Below are 23,535 nucleotides of genomic sequence, written 5' to 3' on the forward strand. Positions count from 1 at the left end.
GGGGGCGGTGCTGCGTCGGAGCGTCCTGCTACAGCGCACACGCTGGTGCCATCTGTGTGTTGGGCAGTGCGTGTGCGTGACTCGAGCCTATCTCGCCTGGACCTCACCGCCCATTGGTGGGGAGGCCGAGTGTCATCCCGAGGAACATAGCAGGCGGCCGCCTGCGGACCGGGTATGGGGGTGGGCAGGCCTTGAGGCAGGGGCCGTGCTCCGGTGACTGAGCTGGCGCACATTGCTGTAGCACGTGTGTGTGTGTGTACTGCTGCCTCGCGCGACGCCGGTGATGGGTGGTAGGGCCTGTGGCAGGGCTGTTCGGTGGAGGGCTGGCATTGCTGGAGTGTAGCTTCAGGCACCGTGGCGGAATGGTTGCGTTGAAGAAGAGCCAAAGTAGGCTCACAAACCGAAACCTGCGACAGGCGTTTGCTGCGCACCTGTTACGGAGGGTGAGTGCGGCTGCGGGTTGCGTGTGTACAGGCGTGTCTGCGCAGCGTCCTGCAGGGCAACTGTGCGTTCTTGGTAGGTGGAAGGTGATACTGTAAGAGGGTACTGAAAGGCACAGTGCCTGGACACGGATTTTCGCTCCCTGCGTCAGGGTTGTCGTTGGACCCCCCTCCTCACCCCGCATCTGCATGGGGAGGGGGCCGCACAGTTTCCTTGTCGATTTGGAGAGGTGTTTCCGTGGTGCAGCGATATATGCCTGCCTGCTTGCTTGCTTGCTTTCTTGTTCTCTCTTGGCTTGGTGTTTCTTCTACCCCTTCTTATGTTTAAGTGTTTCACCTTGTCTTTTTTCTTGCCGGTGTGCTTCGCGGGCGCGTCCGCTGCATGACCCACATTCCCTTCCCTGTCGTTTACCTTCCCTTCCATCATTTATTTCTTTGTGTTTTTTTTTCAGCGAGTGAACTCCATGCAGCTCGCCTCCCCTGCCTCTCGTCTCTCTCTCCTGTGTGCATACAGGCAACAGGGGCGGCGGCGGCGGCGGCGGCGGAAGAGGCCCCGGCGTACCGCGCGCGTCTCCTCGAGGGGAGGCAAATCGTGTCAAACAGGAGTGCAGGAGAGAGCAAGCGGAAGTCGCTTGACAATTTCAGCGTAGGTCGACAGACAACGTGCCCTCTGTTGCGCGCTCTCGATGCGCGGCCTGTGCTGTCAGTCTATGCGTGCGTGAAGAGGGCAATGCGCCGCGTTAAGTATTAAGGGAAGACGAGTAGAGGTGCTAGAAGAGGTTCTTCATCTTGTTGTTTTCTGAGGCAGGTTCGCCATGGACGGTTTCCTCCACTCCCCATCGGTACAACTGCACTCGGCACTCTCAAACTCTCACTGCTCCGGCGTCACATTGGTATCTATACACAGCGACCATCGAGCTTGTCGCTGTCGGAGTGCTGCACTACTATTGGTGTTTTCAGCGAACGTGTTTGATTGGTTTTTGTCTCTTATCTTCTACGGACAGCAGTTCCGGCACAAACACTTGCCGTGTGTGTGTGTGTGTGTGTGTGTGTGTATGCGTGCTCATCGGTCATGCTGAGTACGGATTGCGTGATCCGACGCAGACATGTGTTCTGTGTATATGAGTGTGTCCGTGGCTGCTGGTGGCGCCAGCTCACCTTCTTCCCACATGTTCTCACGCCCTCGCGCACACGTATATATATATATATATGTATATGTATCGGCTTTGGGTGACTCTACACATCTGCCTAAACGGTGAGCGGCAAAGCAATGGGCAGTAGCTCAACGCAGGATACCCTGACATGCCACACATCTCCTGCGAGTCTAGAGCGTGCCGCGACGCGTGAAAATCGGCTTTGCGCAGGGATTCGTCAAAGCGGAACATGAAGACGTGCGCGTACATCAAGGGAGGACGTCGAGGCCGGGCCAAGGGCCGCTCAGGCTTGTGTGCGCGGGGGCCGTATGAAGGCAAAGGGATAGGATTTGGTACCCCCTGCCTCCCTCCATGTGCGCCTTTGCGCAGGCAATAAATGCTCGGCGAAAGCGGTGAGGCGTTGTTGTCCCTCTCAGTACTAATCGCACGCCACAGCAGTTTCCATTGAATATGTACATATCGATATATATGTACATGTACAACGCCCCCTTTGCCGTATATAAAAATATATATATGCATATATATATGTATACGCACATGTAGTTTCTGTATAAGTGTTCCTTTGTATATTATATATATATATGTGTGTGTGTGTGTGTGTCTGTATGTGGTGAGTGTTATTCTTAGCCTTTTCTCGTCCCACCCTCCCCCCATTCTTTTTTTCCCCGCTTCTCTACGTATCTTTATCTCGAATACGCCCAATAAGATGGAACGGTCCTGCTAATGCATCCCGTGTTCCTCCCCCACCTCCAATACGCAGACACATACTCATCCTCTTATCTTGTCGTTGTTTCTTCAGTCGCAGGGAGCTGAGTGATGATCATGCGCAAAGACGAGTTCTCTTGTTGATTCCTTGTGTTGTCCTTGCACGACGCGGCACGGCATTTGTAGGTGAGTGTTATGCGTTGACCTGGTGACGCCCACACGCTTCCGTAAAGTCCTTCACCCTCCGTCGTGTGGTTCACGTTGTATGCTACCTTCTCATTGATTCTTTATCATTCAGTGTAGCTTCATTCTCTTTGAGTGTCATTTGTATCTTCCTCTGCACTGCGCCGCAGTTCACGTGCCACGATGCGGCTTGTCCGTTCTACCTTCTTTTTCTTTTTTTTTGTTAGGCAGCATGCATACCGACAACTCACCTCTCTCCCCTCGGTGGTTTGGAGCGGATGGCACTGTCTATACGGACTGCGCAACAAGAGGACTCCCACTAATATGTGTACGCACACTCGCGACGGTGCAACAAATGTTTCACGGCCCGTCTTTCAAGCAACGTAATGGCTGCGCGTGCTCTCAGAAAAACAAGATCTTGAAGCTATGCTTGACCAGCGTCCCGGCAGCTTTACTCCTGTCGCCGCTAGTAGGATGCGTTTACAGACCTGGCCAAAACTATACCGGAAGGATCAATGAGACCCGCGAGGGTAGTAAAGACGCGGCGGAATATGTGCGCCTAAATATGGCGTAATACTGAAAAGCGCACGGGGCCCGCCGGGACCGCCAGCAAGGAGCCCATCACGCTCTCCTCATCCCTTCACCATCTCTTTACTTAGCCGCGTTGACACCCATGCTCTTCTCATTTCCGCCTTGCCGCCCCCAGACACACAAACACGCTGGATTCATAGAACGCATCGGCCTTCTCGCACCTTCACATAGTGCCGCTCCCCCTCCTGCCCTCCTTCCCCTCTCCTCGGCTCTCTCCCGTGTATACACTCCTCCATATCAATACATACCCTCACGCTTCGTCGACGGTGTGCGGCAGGAGCACTCGGGCCGACACAGACGAACCATCCCGTCACAGGCGAATGCAGTGTCTCCTAACTCCCCGAAACGTGGCGGTGCAGACGAAACTAACAGAGAAGGGTCTGAAAATGTCTCCATCATCACTGCGCGTTGCACACTCAACACCGACGTAAGCGACGACGATAAAATTCACGCAAGAGCCCGCGCAGAACCTCCGCGGCAAGCACCAAGCAAAAAAATAACAAGGATGCGGACACTCGCGGCCGTTTTTTTTTTTATCGTCTTCAATACTTCCATGTTCGTACTTCCCTGTTGCCGTGTGGTCTCCTGGCGCAGAGTAGCGCCGCGGAGAATGCATGGCAAGAAAGGAAGCACCACACACACACACACACACACACGACTGCCGTCTCTTTCAGCTCCGTTCTTGCGTTCTTGTCCCTCTCCCATTCCTTTTTCGCTGTTTCACGCGAAACGTGTCATCCCTCCCCCTCCTCCTCGACTCGTCGTCACAACTGCGCCTCTGTTGCCGGTTGGCGTGTTCTCATGGCAAATAGAACTTTGGCTGTCGCTCCTCTGCCGCACCTCGCGTCCGCTGCGCCCCCCCCCACCCCACTCCCTTTTCCCTATTCTCTCTCGATAAGGTCGTGCGCCGCCACTTCAACCCCCCCCTCGTCGGGTAGCGTTGGCCTTCTCGTCCTTGCCAGCCATCCCTCCTCTGTTGCCACAATCAAGAAGCCGCAGATACACGCATCGCCTGCGCCACGCTGCCCGCCTGTCTGTCTCTCCCTCTCTCCCTGCGAACCTCCCATTCAACTCGTGCCCCTAACTTCCTCCTTCGCTGCTGCTGCCGGCGCGCCACTCAGTGTCACTCTTGCTTCGTCCTGTCGAAGCTCTTTCCAGTTTCGCTGTCGCGCATGGTTTCATCTCTGCTGTTTCCTGCGTCCGTGCGTACGTGCGTGTTGCCCTTTAGTGGGGATTTGTGTCTCCCCTCTCGGCCCCCTCCCCATGCCCAACACACACACACACACACACCGCCCTTCCTCCTGCTTCCTTGCCTCGTTCTTTAGGTGCACCCATACACCCATACACACACACACCAAGTCTCAGCCCGCACACGCCTAAAGGCCTCTACATCGGGCACATACGCGCAATCAATACACTTTTTGCACACATATGCTTCGCCACGTATGCTCGTCCGCCGTCGTGGCCTGCAGTGCTGGCCTGGCGCCGATCAGCTGCCGCCGTGTAGGGTCGACGAGCTACTTCTCGGCCGTGCCGCGCGCGCCTCCGGATGCCATCATGGGCATTGCTGCGGACTTCGCCAAAGACATGTGTCCAAACAAGGTAAACCTTTGCGTCGGAGTCTACCGTGATGAGCAGAACAAGCCCTTTGTGCTGGAGTCCGTGCGCAAGGCAATGTCGCACATTGTGGAGCGCGACACGCAGATGGACTACGCGCCCATTGCGGGTCTGCCATCCTTCGTGAATAGCGTGCAGCGGCTATGCTTTGGAAAGCCAATGCTGGACGTTCAAGGCGACCGCATCGCCTCGGCACAGACTCTTAGTGGCACCGGTGCCCTGCATCTTGGCGTGCAGCTACTGCAGCGCTCCTCTGGTGGCTCCGGCACCGCGACGCTGCACATCCCGAGCCCCTCCTACCCGAATCACCTGAATATCCTGCAGCATGTGAACGTTGAGGCTAGCTATTACCCGTACTACAATCTGAGTACGCATCGCTTGAACATCGATGCCATGCTCAACTATCTGCGCCAGCTGCCCGCCGGCTCCGTCATCTTGCTGCACGCCTGTGCGCACAACCCGACTGGGTGCGATCCTACGCCAGAGGAATGGCAGCAGATTGTAGACGTCATCTGCCGAAGCGATCTCATTCCGTTCGTTGACATGGCATACCAGGGTTTTGCGACGGGCGACATCGAGCGCGATGCCTACGTCCTGCGCGCGTTGAATCAGCAAGAGGTCCCCACGTACCTGGTGGCCCAGTCGTTGGCGAAGAGCTTCGGTCTCTACGGGCATCGCACTGGCGCCCTGCACATCCGCTGCACCACGCAGAAGGAGAAAGTGAATGTCCTGTCGCAGCTGCAGTCGACGATTCGCGCCACGTACAGCAACCCTCCCATCTTCGGTGCTCGCATCGCGGACGAGATTTTGCGGACACCGCAGCTGCGCGAGCTGTGGAAGTCGGAGCTGAACCAGATGTCTAGCCGACTGCAGGATGTTCGGCACCGTCTTGTCGCCCAGCTGCGCGCCTGTGGCTCGACGCGCGACTGGGAGTACCTCGAGAAAGGTGTGGGTATGATGTCGCTGACGGGGCTGACGGAGGATCAGGTGATGGCGCTGCAGCAGAAGTACAGCGTCTACCTGACGCGCAACGGTCGCATCGCGTTTTCTGGACTGAGCTCCGAAAATGTGGCCTACGTCGCTCAGTCCATCCACGATGTGTCCCGGTAGACGATGAGCAGGTGCGGAGCGCGTGACTGATGTGGCCCCCTTCCGTGCCAGCAGCAGGCTGCGTCGCTGCGCATGCATTCTCTCCATGGCTCACTGCTGCAGCGAAGATCAGCACACGCGCTCTCTGTGCATGGCCGCGGCATCGGACTGCGAGCGCAAAATGCGTCGCAATAGTTCTGTTGAGCGGTTCAGCTCACCCTTGCCCCATCCCTCCGTGTGCGCCCTTCCTTCCTTCATCGTCCGCGACCCGCTCCTGGGCGTCTCCAGCCGCCGAGTCGTACGGTGCCGCACATGAGGAGACGCACACTTGCAGGTTTTGGCAGACGCGCACACGCAAAGTGCTGAGAACGGGGGAGCGGGAGACGGAGAGGGAGACGGCGCCGACGTAGCAGCCGAAGGAGCACACAAGCGAGGAAAGGGAGCGGAAGGGCTCAAAAGCGGCTAAACACGAACAAACTTCGTACCGCCGACCGGAACGAGTTGCACGGATGCGGTGCGGTGAGACCGCAAGACCACCCTATCCCCCCCAACACCTGGGGGCGGCGGCGAACATGTCTGCGTGCGCGCCATTTGCCGTACACTGAGGCATGTGAGTGCTCCTGTGCGTCGGCAAGAAAGGGGGGCGTCGACTGCGAACCCGGCCGATCCTTCCTCCGGAAGGAAAGAAAACGAAGCGCCGCTGAGCCGTGGAGCGCCCGTGTACGGTGCGCTACACCGCTGCGGTGCCGGAATGCAGATGAAGGCACGCATGCGCATGCACGAATCGCAGCGGCGCCTTCCCACGTGCCGCGGCAATGGCGCCCTCCCTCGCCCCACGCCCCACCTCACTCTCCTGCAGGCGGACGGAGAAGGAGCGAGTGCCCAACAAACCCGGTGCATGGGCGTCGGCGTCGCGCAGGTGTGGACTTACCGCTGTTCGTGCTCGTGGACACAAAGTCATTGACTCCTTGCCTCCCCTCCCCCTACGCCACGTAAACTCACCCGGCAACTGCGAAGAGGCTTTCGCGGTTTCGATGGCTGATGCTTTTTGTGTATATCTGTGTGTATGTGTGCCCTCGTAATTGATGCACGTGAGGCGCGCAGCGGGTGACGGTGGCAGCTCATGATGATCTCTTGTTTTGTGGCGGTTCTAGGAGGCGAGGCGTCAAGTGCGACCACCCTCCTCCGCCTCCCTTCCTTTCGTAAGCCTCGAGCTCCGTTGACTGAGCACATGGCATGCCATGCCACGCACACGCACACACACATACGTACACACACGGCCCTCCCTTTGGTTACTTGCTCAGTTGTGTCGGCGTCGGTGTGGGTGCAGAGGAGAAGGAGGGAGAGCATGCTTTTTCTGGCGTTGACATCCACGCCCCTGAAACCCACCCCACGGCTCGCACCGTGCTGCCATCCATGAGAATGGGAGGGGGAAATGGGTCGTTGATGACTGCAAGTGTTCCACGACTGCAAAAACCAGAGAGGGCAGGAGAGGGAAAACGACAGAGCAGGCGTAGAAGAGCGTCAACACAAAGTCGTTGCTGCACGGCGTGCCCATCCGTGTGTGTGCGAACCGCCTCAAAACACGAGAGGTGAGGAGAACGAGAGAAAGGAAAAGGGGCAGGTCTCCTCACCCCCTCTCACGTCATCGCACGCCCGTGCGCACTATGTCAGGCGGCCCTTTTCGATTTGCTCGTGGCATCTCCCATACGGCGTGGGGCGTTGTTCAGAGGTCCGCCGTGCACTTGTGCGTGCGTGGCGTCTGTATAGGCCTTCCCCCATAAAGACACTGAAGAAGTCGCCCGTGTGTTTGTGTCACACATGATGAGGTGTCCACCATCGCTTTCTCTCTCTCTTTCCTGGCCACCTCTATCCTTTCCCTCAATGTTCAAACGTGCGCACACGCACACGCACACACACACGCCTTCGACCGGCACCAGCATCTGCAGCGAGGGCTGAATCGCTCGAACTTAACCGGCACGGCAGCTTAACGCAAGGTGCCACGAGGAGGCGTTGAGGCCCAGGGGAAGAGACAGCGAGTCTGGTGCAGACGTTATCCGCTCTCTCTCCTGAGTGCGGTACAGTATAGAGGGACGGCATCTCTCCTCCCGCCCTCGCCCCGCCCAAGAGCGTGGTGGCCATACTTTGATCTCCGACTCTGACTCCCTGCCTCGTGGCTGCTTGCGAAATACTTGGCATCTGGCGCATCGTCTGCTCATTTCTTGCTGTTGCTGCTGTGCGCTTTCTCCGTGGCGGCGGAGCGCGATGCTGAAAGACCAGGATCGCGGCAGACGGGCCAAGAGAAAGCACGCGCAGGCCTCTTCTTCTTTCGACCGCTGGCGTGAACAAACGCAGCGGCGTGGTGCTGACGCACACGGTAGCGGAGTGGAGTACCACTCTCACATGGACGATGGAGGCCACGTCGACCCGCAAAGCATCGGCCGGGCTGCGCTGGGCCACCGCAGCAGCCACGCGCCGCTGCCTTGGTCGCCGTTGCCGTACCCTGTCCCCCCTCCGGGTCAGCACAGCCGCCTGGAAGAGTTAGAAGGGCTGTTGCTCACGCAAGGACACTACAACCATCTTTTCCCAGCGGCCGCTGTATGCGACGAGGTGGGCTGTAACGTCATCAGCTTACCGCAGGTGACGCCCGCGAGCCGCACTCTGGATATGCCACCCAGCGATGCGGCATCTTCGTACTCGCACGGCGGCCTCGCAGACTCGCTCTGCGGTGCCGTGGACGGAATGGCCAAGGATGGCCGCCGCTCTGTCGCGATGGGCGGGTCGTTGTTTCTCAGCACACCCCACCGCCACACTCAGGAGGTGATGGGCCGCTGTGCGCTGCCGAACGGCGGCACCGATGCGACGGGTGCCATCAGCGCAGCCGAGTTAGAGGCAGAGCGGTATATTGCGCGTCTCGAGGAAGAGGTGCAGACGCTGATGATGGAGATCTCTGACAAGGATCGCTGCATTGTCTTGATGTCGGCTGCGAAGGATGCGATGGCGGTTCAGCTGCAGGAGCAGATCACAAGAGGGAGCCTAATCTCGGACGAGAGCGCCACGCGGCAGATGCTGAGCTACAGCTTTATGCGTACGGTGGCGTTCCAGAAGACACAAGAGGAGAGTAACCGGGCACTGGAGCTCAACACCCAAATCTCCGTTCTCAAATACGAGCTGAAGCTTGCAGAGACCATGCTAGCGCAGTCGCAGAGCAGCGTCACCGCCGCGACATCTCAACACCAACAGCAGCTGTTCAAAGAAAAGAAGGGCGAGGACGAGCTCGCCCGCTCCTTATCCACCACTTTACGGTCTCTCCTGCAGGACGAGTACGGCCGGCTCGCGCAGCTCGTGTCAGAGATGCCAAGCAAGGTGCAGATGATAATGTCCGCAAGCGGTAGCACGCCGCACGGCGAGGGCGACAATGCCGCAAAGGATGCGGCGGCACCCCAGCAGCGACGGCTGCACGAATTGCTAGAGTCTCTGCTCGCCCCGTGCGGTGGTGCGGCAGCCTCGCCGGTCGGCGCAGCATCATCTGCCGCCTGTGCTTTGGCCAGCACCCCATCGCCGTCGCCACCGGCGCTCAAGGACGCGGACTCGTCGCACCTTGTTCGCCTTGTCTCCCGCGTGTGCCGCCATCACGCTGCCATGACGGATCTCTACTGCGCCGAGGCCGGCCGGAAGGCGGCGTTGGCGCAGTATGAGGGCGACATTGTGCGCCTCATCAGTGCCAAGCAAAGCGCGCTTACCTGGGCGGCGCTGTATCAGGAGAAGAAGGATGAGGCCAAGCACCTGCAGGAGACGATAATGAGCCTGCGGGACGAACTGCGGGCTGCACGAGGGCAGAGGCAACGAGTCGTCAGCAGCGGCCCGGGCGCGGGTAGCGGGATGGGTAGCGCCATCAGCACGCGGAGGTACGAGGCGTACGCTGCGCCGTATGTGCCTTCTTCCGCGAAGCTGCGAAGGTCGTCACATGATGCGCCTGAAAGCTCCTCTTTCTCACCGCAGATGAAGCCTCGACGAGTTGCTGCCATCAAGATGCCGATCGGCGTACTGCGAGAAGAGGCTCGGCGCCTCGGAGCCCTGCCGGCGTCGTACTACCGGCCGCTTGTCAGGCGCGCATCCCTGTCAATGAGCTCTCTCTCCGCATCAAGCAGTCCGGCGAACGCGGAACGGAAGCTGCGGATTCAAGACCAGAAGCTTGAGGCAAGTGGCAAGCGCAGTGGCTCTGAGGAGGCGTCTGTGGCGTCTGCTGTTGTCGAAGTGCTCACAGTCGTCGGCAGCTCGAGTCACGCGTGCAGCCCGGCTGTGTCCGTCCGTCGAGCCGCACCGCGCCAGCTGGAGAGCGGCGGCACGTCGCCGTCGGCACAGTCGCCTCGGGCGGCGCTGATACGCAAAGACAAGGCTCGACGCTCTGCTGCGCAGTCGCAGTCGCGGGTGCGTGACCCGAGACAGCGCTTAGAGACGACGCGTCAGAAGTGTAGCTCACGAACGGTTGTCTCCAGCTCGTCGTCCTCGTCATGTAAAAGCGAGGTACTTCCCGCTGCCCGCGCGCTGAAGGTGGCAACGTTGAAGCGCGTCTTCGCAGCGGAGAGGGCGAGTAGCTCGGAGTCCTCATCCTCGGCCTCCTCCGTATCTGTACTCAGCCACACCAAGCCGCAGAGGGCGGCTGCCAAGCCCACAGCGACGACGGCGAAGCAGCAGCCCCATCCGAAGGCAGTGCACAACTCCTTTGACGACTCCGACAACGATTCGAGCGAAGCGGGAGCAGCAACGGTGCCAGAGAGCACTTTCGATACGTCGCACCGACTTTCGACCTCAAAGCTGGCAGCAGCCGGTACGCCTGCCAAGACCGCCGTGTCCAGCAAGACGACCACCTCGGCCGCCGCGGCGTCCAAGAACTCAAAGAAGCGACGCGCAAAGGCAGGGAGTGACAATGACGCGTCGTCTGCCAACGTCAGCATGTCGTCGCTCTCATCTGTAGCTGTGAAGACCACATACGGCGGCCTCAGCACCTCCGCGCGTACGATCGAAAATAAGGGCACAAGCGCCGCCTCCGCTAAGCCAACTCACATGCGGAGGTCATCCTTTGACGAGGACGACAACGACGACGGAGCCGAAGACAGCAGCAGCAGCTCCGACAACACCTTGACCACCCCGGCTCCTGCACCACGCGCCAAGGTCGGCTCGAGCACGGCAAGGGCCTCCACCGCGGCAACGAAGCCTTCAGCAGAAAAGCGATCGGTTTCTGCCACCACCAACACTGCCCCTTCCACTTCCAGGTTCGGGGAGGCGGCATCAAAAACATCATGTGCAAAGCCAGCCAAGCTGAAACTTCCCACGTGGTGAGTCCAATGAAGATGCGGGTGGTGGTGGTGCTGCTGCTGCTGCCGCTGGAGGAGGGAAGGACGGGGGGAGGGAGGGGGCGCAAGACGTCAGAGAGGGTTGCCAGCGTAAGCGTATACGTTTGCCTGCCAAACTTGTCGGAAAAGAGCAAGCGAGGAAGCGGGCGCCGCCCTTTCGCACGTGGATCAGCTCCACTATCACTCGAAGCAGGCCAGGGTTTACACCGCTCGAACGCACTACGACGTATGGCAACCACTTGCGCGTGACACCTTAGATTGGAGGAGGACGGAGTGGTTGGTGCTGGGCTAGGGGAGGGGTGGCGCGCGCAATACACAGCGAGAAGCAGAATGAGCGGCGGGCATCTTCTGCTGGTGTGTGCATGTTTCGCATGATAGATTACCGCACCTGCGTGCTGCATCCCCCTTCCCCTACAGCGGTCGTTCACGTGCCTAGACTATGTGGTGGTGCCGGCGTGACTGTGGCTGTGGATGGAGAAGGATATGCATGTTCGTCTCCTTGTACCGAGAAGAGAGGGGGTCGAGGAGAGGGGGGGGGGTGGATTCAATGACGTGCACTACTGGGAGATGGTGCTCTTGCGGCCAGACGGGAGAGAACGAAAAGCCTCTGCCGCCTCCATCGCGGCTGTGCGTAACTGTGAAAAACTTTCTTCTGTTGCTGCTGTGTGTTTACTTGTTTTTGAGTCTGTGTCGCTCGCCTTCTCTCTGCTGGCCTCGTGCGCGCGCTTATCGCTGCTTGGCGGTTGCTCGACTATAAAGAATGCAGCGCATCACCGCACGTTCCTCGCCTCCTCTATGCACACCTATGTATCTATGCGTGTGTCTGTGTAGATGCACATGGTTGTGGATTTATGCACCGTTTCCGTTGGTGCGTCTACACATGTCAACCTGTCTTGCTTTAGATGCTGATGTGGCGTGTCGCTGGCTAGGTGTGCATGTGTGTGATGCTCATCAGCTGCACAGCATCGCCCGCCCCTCTTCCATCCTTAGAAATATCGTCTCGGTGCTTGATCTTCTCTCCGCCGATCCTTTTCGTCGTCGGGCCAGGGAGGGGGAGGGAGAGGGTTCTTTGATGCCGCTTGTTAGTTCGCTGTGCTCTTCGACGGGCCTCATCCGCGCATTACACGCTGCTGACTTCCGAATTATGTGGATGCCTAACTCGCTTGCACACGGTTAGACGTCTACATCTCATGGCATCTGTCCCTCTCTTCCGTTGCCTTTCTCGTCTTTTCAAGCCCCGGCTGTTGCATGGCCTGCGTGTGGAGAAGCGTGCGAGCGCAACTTTGAAAAGCGAAGAACACAACCCCTCGTGGTGGGGGACACATCTCAGTGCGTGGCATTCTCAGTGTCCAGTGCCCCACTCACACTGTCTGCGGAGAAGCCAGGCAAGCCCCCTACCGATGCTGAGCGACTTCTGGTGGCAAAAGCCTCATCCGCCTACGGGGCAGGGGGAGGTGAGTGCGATGTTGTATCGCTGCTGATGTGCGCGGTCAGGCCCTGTAGAGGGGGGAGGGGGCGGTGCTGCGTCGGAGCGTCCTGCTACAGCGCACACGCTGGTGCCATCTGTGTGTTGGGCAGTGTGTGTGCGTGACTCGAGTGTATCTCGCCTGGACCTCACCGCCCATTGGTGGGGAGGCCGAGTGTCATCCCGAGGAACATAGCAGGCGGCCGCCTGCGGACCGGGTATGGGGGTGGGCAGGCCTTGAGGCAGGGGCCGTGCTCCGGTGACTGAGCTGGCGCACACTGCTGTAGCACGTGTGTGTGTGCGTGTACTGCTGCCTCGCGCGACGCCGGTGATGGGTGGTGGAGTGATGAGGGAGAGATGCAGCACATAGTAGATGGCCGAATAGACACGTTGACAAGAAACCCAACGCAGGACGCGAGAAGCGTCAAAAGACGAAGCACCCGAGGCTGCGCAACACTGTGCAGCGACGGGACGTGTCTCAGGAGGGGGGTGGAAGCGCTGGGGCGGCCAAAAGGGGCCATTGTGTACGTGCACTTGTACCTTCGACGCACACACACACACACGCGCGAAAACGCATCACGCGTTTGGGAGGTTTTGCTGGGAGCGCATGCATCTTCTCTCCCTCTTTTCGCCACCGTGTCGACAGCCCCTCCTTTCTCCGTCCCGCCTTTCCGTTTCGTCTCCACTTCCCTTGCTTCCAGGTTGCCGGCCTCCCATCAAGGGCGCACCTGCTGCTCTTCAGTCTCCTTGGCACAGTGTGGAGCTGTTGCCCGCGAATTAACAAAGAACACTCGAGAATCGCCGCGTAACGATCGCAGCGAGGGCACCGCCACGTGTGTTGTAGTCTATTACACAGATAAGCACAAGTGTTAGAACCCCTCCCCTCTCCCCTGCTGTCGCGAGGATGGACCCTGCATCAAGGGTAAGTCTTATGAACGTGACGGTGCTTACCTGCATTTTGGTCCTTTACATTGCACACGACGCAGGCTTCCGCTTCTGGATGACGCGCAGCGATACTGTCCCACTCACAGCAGCCCTCGTGCACGACACTAAGGTACTGCAACAGTACGGCGACGTAGGTTTGGCCTATGATGCCGCCATCGGGCACGTGCGGACCCCTCCTCTCCAACTTTACTCCATCAATGCTGAGCGCTTCGCCGCCAACTACACTGCACCGATGAGGGCCGCCGCTGCCGAGACCGCTAGCCAAAACGATGCGCCACGCCCCAGCTCCGCACCGTCTGCCACCGACAACACCTTTTCCGATGCACTTCCAATGGCAGCGGTGGTGGTGGAGAGCACGTGGCTCACCCCTGACCAGGACGCTGTCTCCTCCGTGTACGCGCAGCGGCTGCTGGAAGGGTACCGTTACGCTCTGCTCAGCGGCGCACCGTGGCTACTGCTCTCCGGTTCTGCAGCGGAGGCGTCAGTGGGACTGCAGTTTCTGCGGCTCCTGCCCAACCCAGCCGAGAGGATCTTCCCGGACTCTGTGCTAGAGCGGTGGCCTCTGCCGCTCGTCACCGCGGCACTGCAGCTGCGCGAATCAATGGCACCGTATGAGACTCTTGGAGCGTGGGTGCACGGCGCGGGCACGAGACCGCTCAACTCCTTCCCCGCCTCCTCGATGACTTCACGAGCGAGCCAAGGGCAGGATGCTCATCAAAGCCCGGTGCCGGGTCAGGCGTCTCTGCAGTCGTCCCTCAGCCAGCTGCTCTCGGCCTACTCCTTGGCAGTGACAAGCGCGGGCCATGTACGCCCAGCCTCGCTCATCCTGGGTGCGGAGTGGATGCGGCGCATGGATGCCCAGCACCGGAGCAGCAGCTCCGCCACCAACGTTAACGGTGCCACGAGAGCTGCGGCCGACGGCCACGCGGCGCCTGAGCAACCACGCGTGACGGTGTACGCGACAAAGCCTGACGCCGACGATGGCGACGATGATCTGAAAATCGAAAAGAACGAGGATGGAGGTGCCTCCAAGGACGCGGCCAGCGCTCCGTGGGAGCAGCCGCGGGTGCTCGAGCTTCATGTGAACAACACTTCCACAGCGGTGCACGTGACTGTGCCTGGCATGGTGATGATCAGCGACGCGAACGCCAACAAGCGTGCTCAGCACGTGGCGAGGGCAGTTCAGCAGCTGGTGGAACTGACACTTGTGCACCGCTATGCCGCTCGCAGCTCCAGCAGCTCCAGTGCGCCAATGGACGCAGAGAGGGAGGTGGGGTGGTGGTGGTGGCTCGGTAGGCCCTACGGCGTGACGGTCATCGCTGGCAGGTGGGAACAGCAGCGTGTCAAGCTTCTCTACATGAAGGCCTTCCGTGAGGCCGTGGCTGACTCGCAGGAAGGGCTGCGAAAAGCAGTGCAGCTGCTCCATCAATCTCGCTGTCAGTTTGAAAGACCTCTGCTGCCGCTGCCATGCCACGGCGTTCGCGGTCCACAACTCCCACCATCAGCGCTGCCTTTCAGCACCGCGGTGCCGGCGCGCTCGCGCATCTTCGTGCTGCCCCCGCCATATGAGGATCTGCAGAGCGTCCAGCCGAAGCCGGAGTGGCTCAACTACACAGGTGAGCTGCCCGCGTCCATCAACGCAGAGGCGTCGCGTGTGGCGAAGCTGCTGGGTCGCGTGAGTTTCTTCCTGTACTTGAACTACCGCCGGTGGATGGACTGGTTTCTGGCGTCGCTGCCGGTGGGGTCTTACCAGGATCACTTTGTGCTCATATCGGTGCTGATGTCCGACTTCGCCGAGCACCGCATCAGCTGGATGGATGTGCTACACCTCCGCTAAGGCGGAGGACGAGGGGCGAGGAAGGTAGGTTAGAGACCTCGTCTGCCTTCTCATCCTGCGCCGTATAACGTGGCGGTGTGAGGTAGCCTGTGTGCATGCCTGTTTAGGTGTGTCTTGGCAGCACTGTAGCTGCTGAGTGCGTGGGCGACTTCTCAGATGATGGGCTGCTTCATCAAATAACGGCAAGGAAAGGGTGGACTCAAGCGAATAGATGGTGCTTCGCTCCCATACCGCGCATGTATGCGTGCGCCGGTGGAGGACAGGGCGTTGTTCGTTTAACGGACCCCATCCTTTGCATGGGGAAGGGTGGGGGGGCGTTGAGGAAGGAGGGTCTCCTTATGCTGCGCAGACAGACACCGATGTGCTCATGGGGGAGCCCCCGCCTCTCCTCCCCATCGTTCAGTGTAACTTCATGGCCAGTGAAACGAGTGCAGGGGTGCGCATGTTGGCGGTGGAAGAGATGGAAGGATGAAGGCGGTATTTTAACCGTCTGCTGACCAGGTGCAGCGCGTGTGTGCGCCTCTCTCAACTTTCGTCAGCACGCGCCCCCTCATTGAGGGCCGTCGCTCTCCGCGGTCTCTGATCATCAAATGACCTGCTTCCTCTGTCTCCGCCTCTCCCCACCTACCCACCCCCACCATCCTCCCTCGGCAACTCGTCCATTCGACGCATACATATATATATGCACACGAGCACCTCCTTACCTCTTCCGCGTTGATGCGCACCCGCAACTGTTGTCCATCACACGCGCGTGCGCGGCGGTGATAGTTGCGGTACTGTGTTACGTGTGGCCACACGCACTTTCATCGGCACAAACGCTTACAAGCGCCCCCACGCCGGTCTTCGGTCGCTGATCTCTCTCCCGCACCACCACCCCATCCTACCTAAGCCCTCTGTGCGGTAGAGAAAGCGTGCGCCTGCGTGTGTGCTCCTTCCGTTGTGTGCCACGCCCCACCTCCACCACGCCCTTGTATCATTCCTCGCCTGAATCTCTCTCGCCGCTCTCTGGCCGACGCAGTGCTGAAGAAGAGCGCCGTCCTTTGCCGTTGCGTCTTGGCTTCCGTGCCTCGCCATACACTCACGCACACACACACACACACACACACACACACACGACGACAGCATCGCACAGGCAGAGAACCACGCGGGCACGCACAGGGAGAGATAGCGACACCAGAGGAGCAGCGCAGAGAGGCGCATACGCAGTCAGGTCAACGCGCAGGCACACGCAAGGAGGAGCTGCAGCGTCCCCCGCTGCCCCTTCGGTGTCCCAGAAGTCTGTTTCCCGTCGGCGCTCCACCACAGCGCACCTGCCTTCCCTCAGTGAAGCAGCGACGGAATATGGAGGCGGCGTTGACGGAGCTCAAGAACGAGGGCAACGCGCAGTTTGCGTCCGGCAACGCTAGGGGCGCGATTGAGACCTACAAGAAAGGCATTCACCTCATCGAAGCCGATGCAGGTCAGCAGCAGCAGCAGCAGGATTTCAAGGCCGTGGGAGTGTCGGCCACGTCCTTGACGACATCTGAGGAGGCGCGGAGATTACACGTGCTGCTCTACTCGAACATGTCGAACGCGTACTTAAGCCTGTGTGATTTCCGCGAGAGCTGGGAGATGGCTGCAGCGGCGACGAGACTCGACCCGCATGCTTGGAAGCCGTGGATGCGCTTTATCGAGGCTCGCCGTCGCGGCGGCTTCCCGTTCGACGCCCTTGTGCACTCGTTGCAATACTTGCGGCCACTCCTGCGCGCGGAACGGGAGCAGAGGCGCATGACGGCGGCCGAAGCGATAGCGACTCTTGACGCCATCGAGGCTCCGCTGTGTGATGAGTTGGGACTGCTCCGCCTCTCACCGGACATCGAGCTCGTCGAGTACGCTGGCGGCGTGGCGCTGATCAGCCGCCGCCAGTTCCAGCCGAAGGATGTGATCTTTGTCGAGCACAAGTACACCAGGATCAACTTCGAGGAAAGCGAGATGAGCACGCAGTCTGACCTCACCACGGAGTCGATTGTGGGGTACTTCGCAGAGCGCCTGCGTCCTGAGCAGGCTGTGGCGAGTAAGCGTTGGTGCGACTTCAAGAAAGATTTCACAGGTGCATGGCCGCGCAGCGACGACGACGTCGACGTCGACACCCGCGAGACCATAAGCAGCCACCTACGCACCCGCTTCCCCGACGTTGCCGAGGACGACTTCCGTGAGCTGCTCAGCACCGCTCTCATGTGTCGCTTCAACTGCTTCCACTCGGGGTTCTTCCGCACCTGCGCCCTGGCGAACCACAGCTGCCACGCCAACATCGCCATGAAGTATAGCAGCGTGGAGGAGACGGTCAAAATGATCGCTGTCGACATCATCCAGCCCGGTGAGCTCATGAATGTGAAGTACCTCAGCGACGCACACTTCCTGCTTGGCGTAGGCAAGCGCCGAGAGCTGCTGCGCTCCTGGCTCTTCTGGTGCCAGTGCGACCGTTGCCTGCGAGATAGCCAGGCCACGGCACTCTCGGAGTTCGTTGAGTGTTCTGCTTGCGGTGCCTTTTCGCACTCCGCCCTGATGGGCTTCAACCCTGCCTCTGATCCGCTGCTCCAGGCTAGGGAAGCATGTTGCGCGTGCAGCGCGGACATGGTGTGGCCACCAGAGCAGCGTGACCTCCTCCAGAAGGAGCTCATGCACACGTTCACAAGCAGCACATCTTACTACACCCCCACCGAGCTCGCTGAGTGGATGCACACGCAGCTCGAGATGACGGAGAGGTTGCGGCTGCACCCCGAGCACTGGATCTACCGCGCCCTCTTCTACTTTTTCGCTGTGGCGCTAACCGCAATGGTCGATCGCGTCAGCGCGGGGCTGAGCGAGCCGCGTATCTCGCAGTTCGTGGTGGACGAGATGAAGCACCTTTTCGGGGCCTGTGGCCTGCAGACATACTACCTTCCCCGCTGCGCTGCCGCACGCGCGAAAGCCGGCGCGGCGAAGCACATGGCTGGCGTGGTGGCAGTGGACGAAGTGGTGTGCACCAGCAGCGACAGCGGCGGCGGCTGCGAGTTTCTCAAGAGCCTTATCATTCTCTGGGAACTGCTGGTGCCCTTCTACCCTGTGAACGAGATGTGGTCCGTCAACGACGCCATCTGCAAGTTGGTGCTGCTGCACTTGGTGTACCCTACACCAGCGCCGTCCCTGGCCCCGTCGCTGGCGCTGAGGCTGCTCCAGCGGCACGGTAGTTATGTCGGGGACGTCAACGCTGCAAAGTGGCTCCACAGCTATAGCGTGCACCGGACCACCTTCAATGCAAAGGAGCCGCTGCCGTTAACGAAGGTGAAGAAAGCCTTCAAGGGTGGATGACTGCGGACCGTTAACCTGTCCACGTGCGCTGCAGCATGCGCGCGCACACACGCGGGCGGGGGAGCGATATCTGGTAATGAGGGCAAACGGCGTGATTACAGCCTTCGCCTCCCTGGTGCGTCTGCGTCTTTGCGCCGGTGCATGCAGCCTGCGTATACACGGATATAGATCTGTGTGTGTTCGCGCATGAGCATTCCTCGCCTCTCCCCTGATGGCAGAGGCGAGGGGCACCTTACACGGTGCGCGGTGTCGCAGGGTCCAGCGCCTACGGGGCAGGGGGAGGTGAGTGCGATGCTGTATCGCTGCTGATGCGCGCGGTCAGGTCCTGTAGAGGGGGGAGGGGGCGGTGCTGCGTCGGAGCGTCCTGCTACAGCGCACACGCTGGTGCCATCTGTGTGTTGGGCAGTGTGTGTGCGTGACTCGAGTGTATCTCGCCTGGACCTCACCGCCCATTGGTGGGGAGGCCGAGTGTCATCCCGAGGAACATAGCAGGCGGCCGCCTGCGGACCGGGTATGGGGGTGGGCAGGCCTTGAGGCAGGGGCCGAGCGGCGTTTGGCCTCGTGCTGTACGGCAGGGCGGCGATGGCACATGTTTACATACCTGCGAAAAGAAGTTTCGACCTGTTTCTTCTGGCTGCCGTGGTGGTTGTGGTGGTTGTCGGCACCGTAGCTCCGCACTGTCGCGCGCCCTCTTCCTCGGTGTCTTTAAGTGGTTTTTTATTCTGATAAGTGCCTTTGACGTGCCCATCCCTGAGATGTGCGCAGGGCATGCGTACACGCAAATTCATGCCCACGCACCTAGGCGCAGGTCTCTGTTCTCCGTTGCCCGTCAATCCTACCCTCCACTCATTGGGACCTCTCTCTCTCTCCTACCCCCTTCTTTTCTGTCGTCCTCTCCGCCCTATCCCCTTACACATCTTCGGCTTGTTGTTTGGCAGGTGCACTCACTCTGTCGTCGTCAGCCCCTTCGTCTTCTATTTATTCTCTCGGTGATGTCTTTGCCGTCCGTGTATGTGTGTGTGTGTGTTTGGGTGTGTGCACTGCGTGTGGCACTGCGTGTTTCGCCGTGGGGCCCAGGCGTGCGTGCATGAGCATGTTTGGGTGCTTCTGCGTTGTCCCTCCTTGCCGCTGTTAGTTACACTCGCCCGCGCTCTCGCTTTCCCATCCCACGAAGTCTTGTCACAGAGGCTATGTTTGGGCCCCTTCTCTATTTTGTTTTTCCGACGTTTTGGGTCCGTACGCGGTGTCCCTCAGCAGCAGCGGCAGCAGCGAAATCATGGTGGATGGGCGCGCGCGCGTGTGTGTTTGTAGTGGTTGCTCTTCCTTTGCATCTTCTTCGCGTTTTGAGTGGGGAGGGTTTGGAAGTGAAAGTCCCCTTCCGCCCGCCCCCACCCCTCCCTCCTATGGACCCGATCGTCGCCTTTCTATTTGTTGCGTGCTCGGTGTCTCCCTCTCTCCTTGTGCATGGGTGGGTATGGTGGCGTGCTCACGGTGTTGCCCCGCCTTTCTAATTGTATCCCTCCTGCCCACTGAAGCGCATGACGCCGCGCCACCGTCCCACACCACACCACACCACCACTCTCGCTCTTCACGTACACGGGCACATATATGCATGTGTAGGAGGGGGTGCCGACCGCGCAAGTGCCTCCTCCCCACCTCTCCTCAACAGAGAAAACAGCGCCGGCGCTTGATAGACTCCAACGAATAGCAGAGGGGCTGAGAGGCATGCGTACACCTACATGACGGCGCCGCAAAACAGCCCACGTTGCGGAAGGGAGACCAAAGCCACAGAAAGCAGGAAAGCAGCAGGGCGCGCGCGCACACACCCTCCTCCTCCTCTGGTGCTTTTTGACTCGCCTCTTTGTTGGTTTGCTTGCCGCTCCGCACCTGTGCGTGTATGCTCGCTGCTCCGCCTTCACCCTGCGGCCTCCGCCCATTTTTCTCCTCCCGGCACCTCCCTCCTACCCCCCCCCCTCCACTGCCTACCTTCCGCGACTGGGCACCTGATCACAGTCGTAGAACCTCATTGGCACGTTTTCTGTTTGCTCTACGTGCAAAGGGCTGGACGAAGGAGCGGGGATGGCGACCGCGCTGTAGTATACAGGCAAAAGAATCGAGAACGCACACGCACACATCATTCGCCTCGATCCACCATGGAACGCTGTTGCCTTTCGCTTCTACTATCTTTCTCGCTCTCCCCTCTCCCTTCTCCCACCCCCCCCCCGGCACACCATGTAGTTCTCGCCGTAGATCATGGCCACTGCTGCCGCCGCCACAGCGCAGTCGTCGCCACTGCTGATTTATCTAAACAGTGATGTCGGGATGGAGCGGCCGTACCGCATCTCCGTGCCCGCCAGTGTCGACACCTTGGCGGAGCTCTGCCAGTACCTCACAGCACGCATACCCCTCCGCCCCGGCGAAGACAACACCGGCCGAGGGTACCGATTCCTCTACGCCGTATCCGGCAAGCCGCTTTGGCGCGTAAAGGAGTGCATCGATGCAGGCACGATTGTGCTGAGCGTGGGGCCTGGCTTCCTTGCACGGCGCCCGACAAGCAGCACGGCGGGGCCACCACCAGCAGGGTCTGCAATCGACATTACGCCAGACAGACCGGCAGCGGAGCCAGCTGCCGGGTCCGGCTCGGGGCGAAGGGGCTCACCGTCCGCTTCACCTCCGATTAAGCAGCCAGATGACGACAGGTGCGGCATGCGGGGTGGCGGCGGCGGTCGCGCTAATGGCGGCGCCGCGGACTACCCGGCCGGCAATGCGCCGACAAGCAGTCACGCAGCCACTGCCACCGCTATTCCCTCTGGTGGTGCGGCAGGGCAGCGTGGCAGTGTAGATGCCGTCTGGCCACCCGATCCATCGGTGCGTCGTCCTTCGCAGGCGGAGGAAAGAGAGCGCTTCTTCAGCATCACGCCGAAGACGGCGATGCGGGGGCGCGGGCCCTCTGTTGGAGGGCCGATGCCGTCGCAGCCGCAGACGATGCCGACGTCGAGTGGCTTCGGCGTCGTGTCTTCTGCCGCAGTGAGCTCCCCAGAGGCGCGTCTCTTCACCTCAGTGCCACCCGGGACTCTGCCGGTGCCGGCAAGGGCGTCAACTGCATGGCCGGGCACTGGCGGCCTCAGTGGCTCGGCACCATTTGCGCAGCCTGCAACCACCACTTCGACGAGTGCGGCGACGATGCCGCGGGGCACGGTGTTCCTTGAGCACAAAGCAAGCCCACTGCCGCCCCGTCCGGCTTTTGCTCCGATGCCCTCTCTCGCTGGGAGCCTCTCCGCTCTACCGCCGTGCCACCAGCCCCTCTCAGCCATGTCCATCTCCAGCAGCCTAGAGTACCTCCTCCTCCGCAAGTGGGCCGCCTATCAGCGACTGCACAGCACCACTCCTAACGACCTTGTCGCTGGCGAAGCTCTCTCGCACCTGTTCAACTCCCTCGGCCGCAAGGTCGCGGCAAATGGCGGTGCGCCGTGTAGGGTGCTCGTGAGCGGGCCGCCCCGCAGCGGCGTCTCCACCACAGCCTCGTTTCTGCTTCGTCACTACCTGCGCACGCTGCAGTTTCAACCAGAGCACCCGTTCTACAATTCTGTGCTCCTCGCGCTTGATTTTCGCCTGCTTTTCGGCCCGGAAACGGCGGCACCAGCAACGCAGCCGCCGCGGCTTCTGAAAGACCTTGGCGCACTCTACCAGCTCGTCGTACGCAGCGTGATCGATGCAGTGGTGGCGCAGCGGCCGGCGCTGCGGGAAGCAGGAGCGCTGTTAGCGCAGCTGTGGGACTTGATCATTAAGCCGAATGTGCAGCCTCCCGCACCGCCGAACTTCACCACGTCCACACAGGCCGCGCTGTTCGTGGGCGTCGATGTGCTTGCGAGTTGGACAAGACTCGCTGCACAGATGTACCCCATTCTGCAGGCGGCGTGCCGCACCCCCGATGTGCTCCAGCTTCGGGACGCCGCGATGGACCTCATCTTCTACGCTATCCCCGCCGAGCTCGCCTCCTCGCTGAAGTTCTCTGGCCTGTTTTACGCCCTGGACGGGCTAGAGCAGCTGACACGCTGCTACGCGCATCGCGTGACACGGCCAGCCGGCGACCTCGGGCCGCTCCTGCAGGCCGTCACGGCAGACCCTCGCACCCACCTAGTCATCGCGTGGCCGTCGACGCTCTCACCGCAGTCGATGTACCTGCCAGGCCTCACAGCGCATTTGTCTACCATCGGCCTCGTGACGCGCGCTGCGCTGAGCGCGACACACTTCCCGCAAGTGCTGCGCTGTCGCGACAAGGAGTACCCACTGGAAGTCTTCCTCGGTTGTCCCGGTTATCTATCTATCTTGTCGGCCTTGGCAAGGCCGTTCCGCAAGACGCTGTCGATCCCTACCACGGCTTTCTCGGCGTACTATCAGCAGAACTACGAAAAGAGCGGCGCGAGGGCGGCGGAGGGCTACGCGCTCCGCCTCGACATGCCGGCGGCTGCCCGAGAGCTGGACGCGCTTCTGCAGTGTGTGCAGGCGCTGTCACTGCGTTGATGGGAGCTCCACTTCTCCCGCACATTTCTTGTATCGCTTTTCCGTTTTGTATGTATTTGTGTTTGCGGAGCGGCGAACAACACCGGAAGGGATGCTCAGGGAGCGCGAAAAGGACGGCGGAGATTTGCCACTGCCATCCCATCTCTCTCTGTGCCTCTCCCTTCAGATCCCTCGCCCTTCAGCACAGCGTGTGTGTCGCGCTCACTTTCTCCTGTTAGATTGTCTGTCCTCACTTGCGTCTCCTTTCAAGCTCCTTGCGTCCTTGTAGATCTCCGTCACGCACTGTCTTACGCAACCT

General features: G+C 60.3%; 5 protein-coding genes across 5 annotated transcripts; all 5 read left to right on the top strand.

The window, feature by feature from the left end:
- Positions 1 to 4,504: 4,504 nt before the first annotated feature.
- LDBPK_240370 (aspartate aminotransferase, putative) lies at positions 4,505 to 5,800 on the top strand (the record flags this gene model as incomplete). Its single annotated transcript, XM_003861079.1, has 1 exon — positions 4,505 to 5,800. The coding sequence occupies one exon, from the start codon at positions 4,505 to 4,507 to the stop codon at positions 5,798 to 5,800; it is 1,296 nt and encodes a 431-aa protein (XP_003861127.1).
- A 2,244-nt stretch (positions 5,801 to 8,044) lies between these two features.
- On the top strand, positions 8,045 to 11,122 carry LDBPK_240380 (ppg3-related protein-like protein; the record flags this gene model as incomplete). Its single annotated transcript, XM_003861080.1, has 1 exon — positions 8,045 to 11,122. One exon carries the CDS (start codon positions 8,045 to 8,047, stop codon positions 11,120 to 11,122), a length of 3,078 nt encoding a protein of 1,025 aa, XP_003861128.1.
- Positions 11,123 to 13,505: 2,383 nt separating this feature from the next.
- On the top strand, positions 13,506 to 15,383 carry LDBPK_240390 (hypothetical protein, conserved; the record flags this gene model as incomplete). The annotated part of the gene is made up of 1 exon (XM_003861081.1): positions 13,506 to 15,383. The coding sequence occupies one exon, from the start codon at positions 13,506 to 13,508 to the stop codon at positions 15,381 to 15,383; it is 1,878 nt and encodes a 625-aa protein (XP_003861129.1).
- A 1,341-nt stretch (positions 15,384 to 16,724) lies between these two features.
- On the top strand, positions 16,725 to 18,713 carry LDBPK_240400 (hypothetical protein, conserved; the record flags this gene model as incomplete). The annotated part of the gene is made up of 1 exon (XM_003861082.1): positions 16,725 to 18,713. The coding sequence occupies one exon, from the start codon at positions 16,725 to 16,727 to the stop codon at positions 18,711 to 18,713; it is 1,989 nt and encodes a 662-aa protein (XP_003861130.1).
- Positions 18,714 to 20,966: 2,253 nt separating this feature from the next.
- On the top strand, positions 20,967 to 23,237 carry LDBPK_240410 (hypothetical protein, conserved; the record flags this gene model as incomplete). The annotated part of the gene is made up of 1 exon (XM_003861083.1): positions 20,967 to 23,237. One exon carries the CDS (start codon positions 20,967 to 20,969, stop codon positions 23,235 to 23,237), a length of 2,271 nt encoding a protein of 756 aa, XP_003861131.1.
- Between the last annotated feature and the right edge of the window lie 298 nt (positions 23,238 to 23,535).

Source organism: Leishmania donovani, chromosome 24, assembly GCF_000227135.1.
Source record: "Leishmania donovani BPK282A1 complete genome, chromosome 24".
NCBI classification, from domain to species: Eukaryota; Euglenozoa; class Kinetoplastea; order Trypanosomatida; family Trypanosomatidae; genus Leishmania; species Leishmania donovani.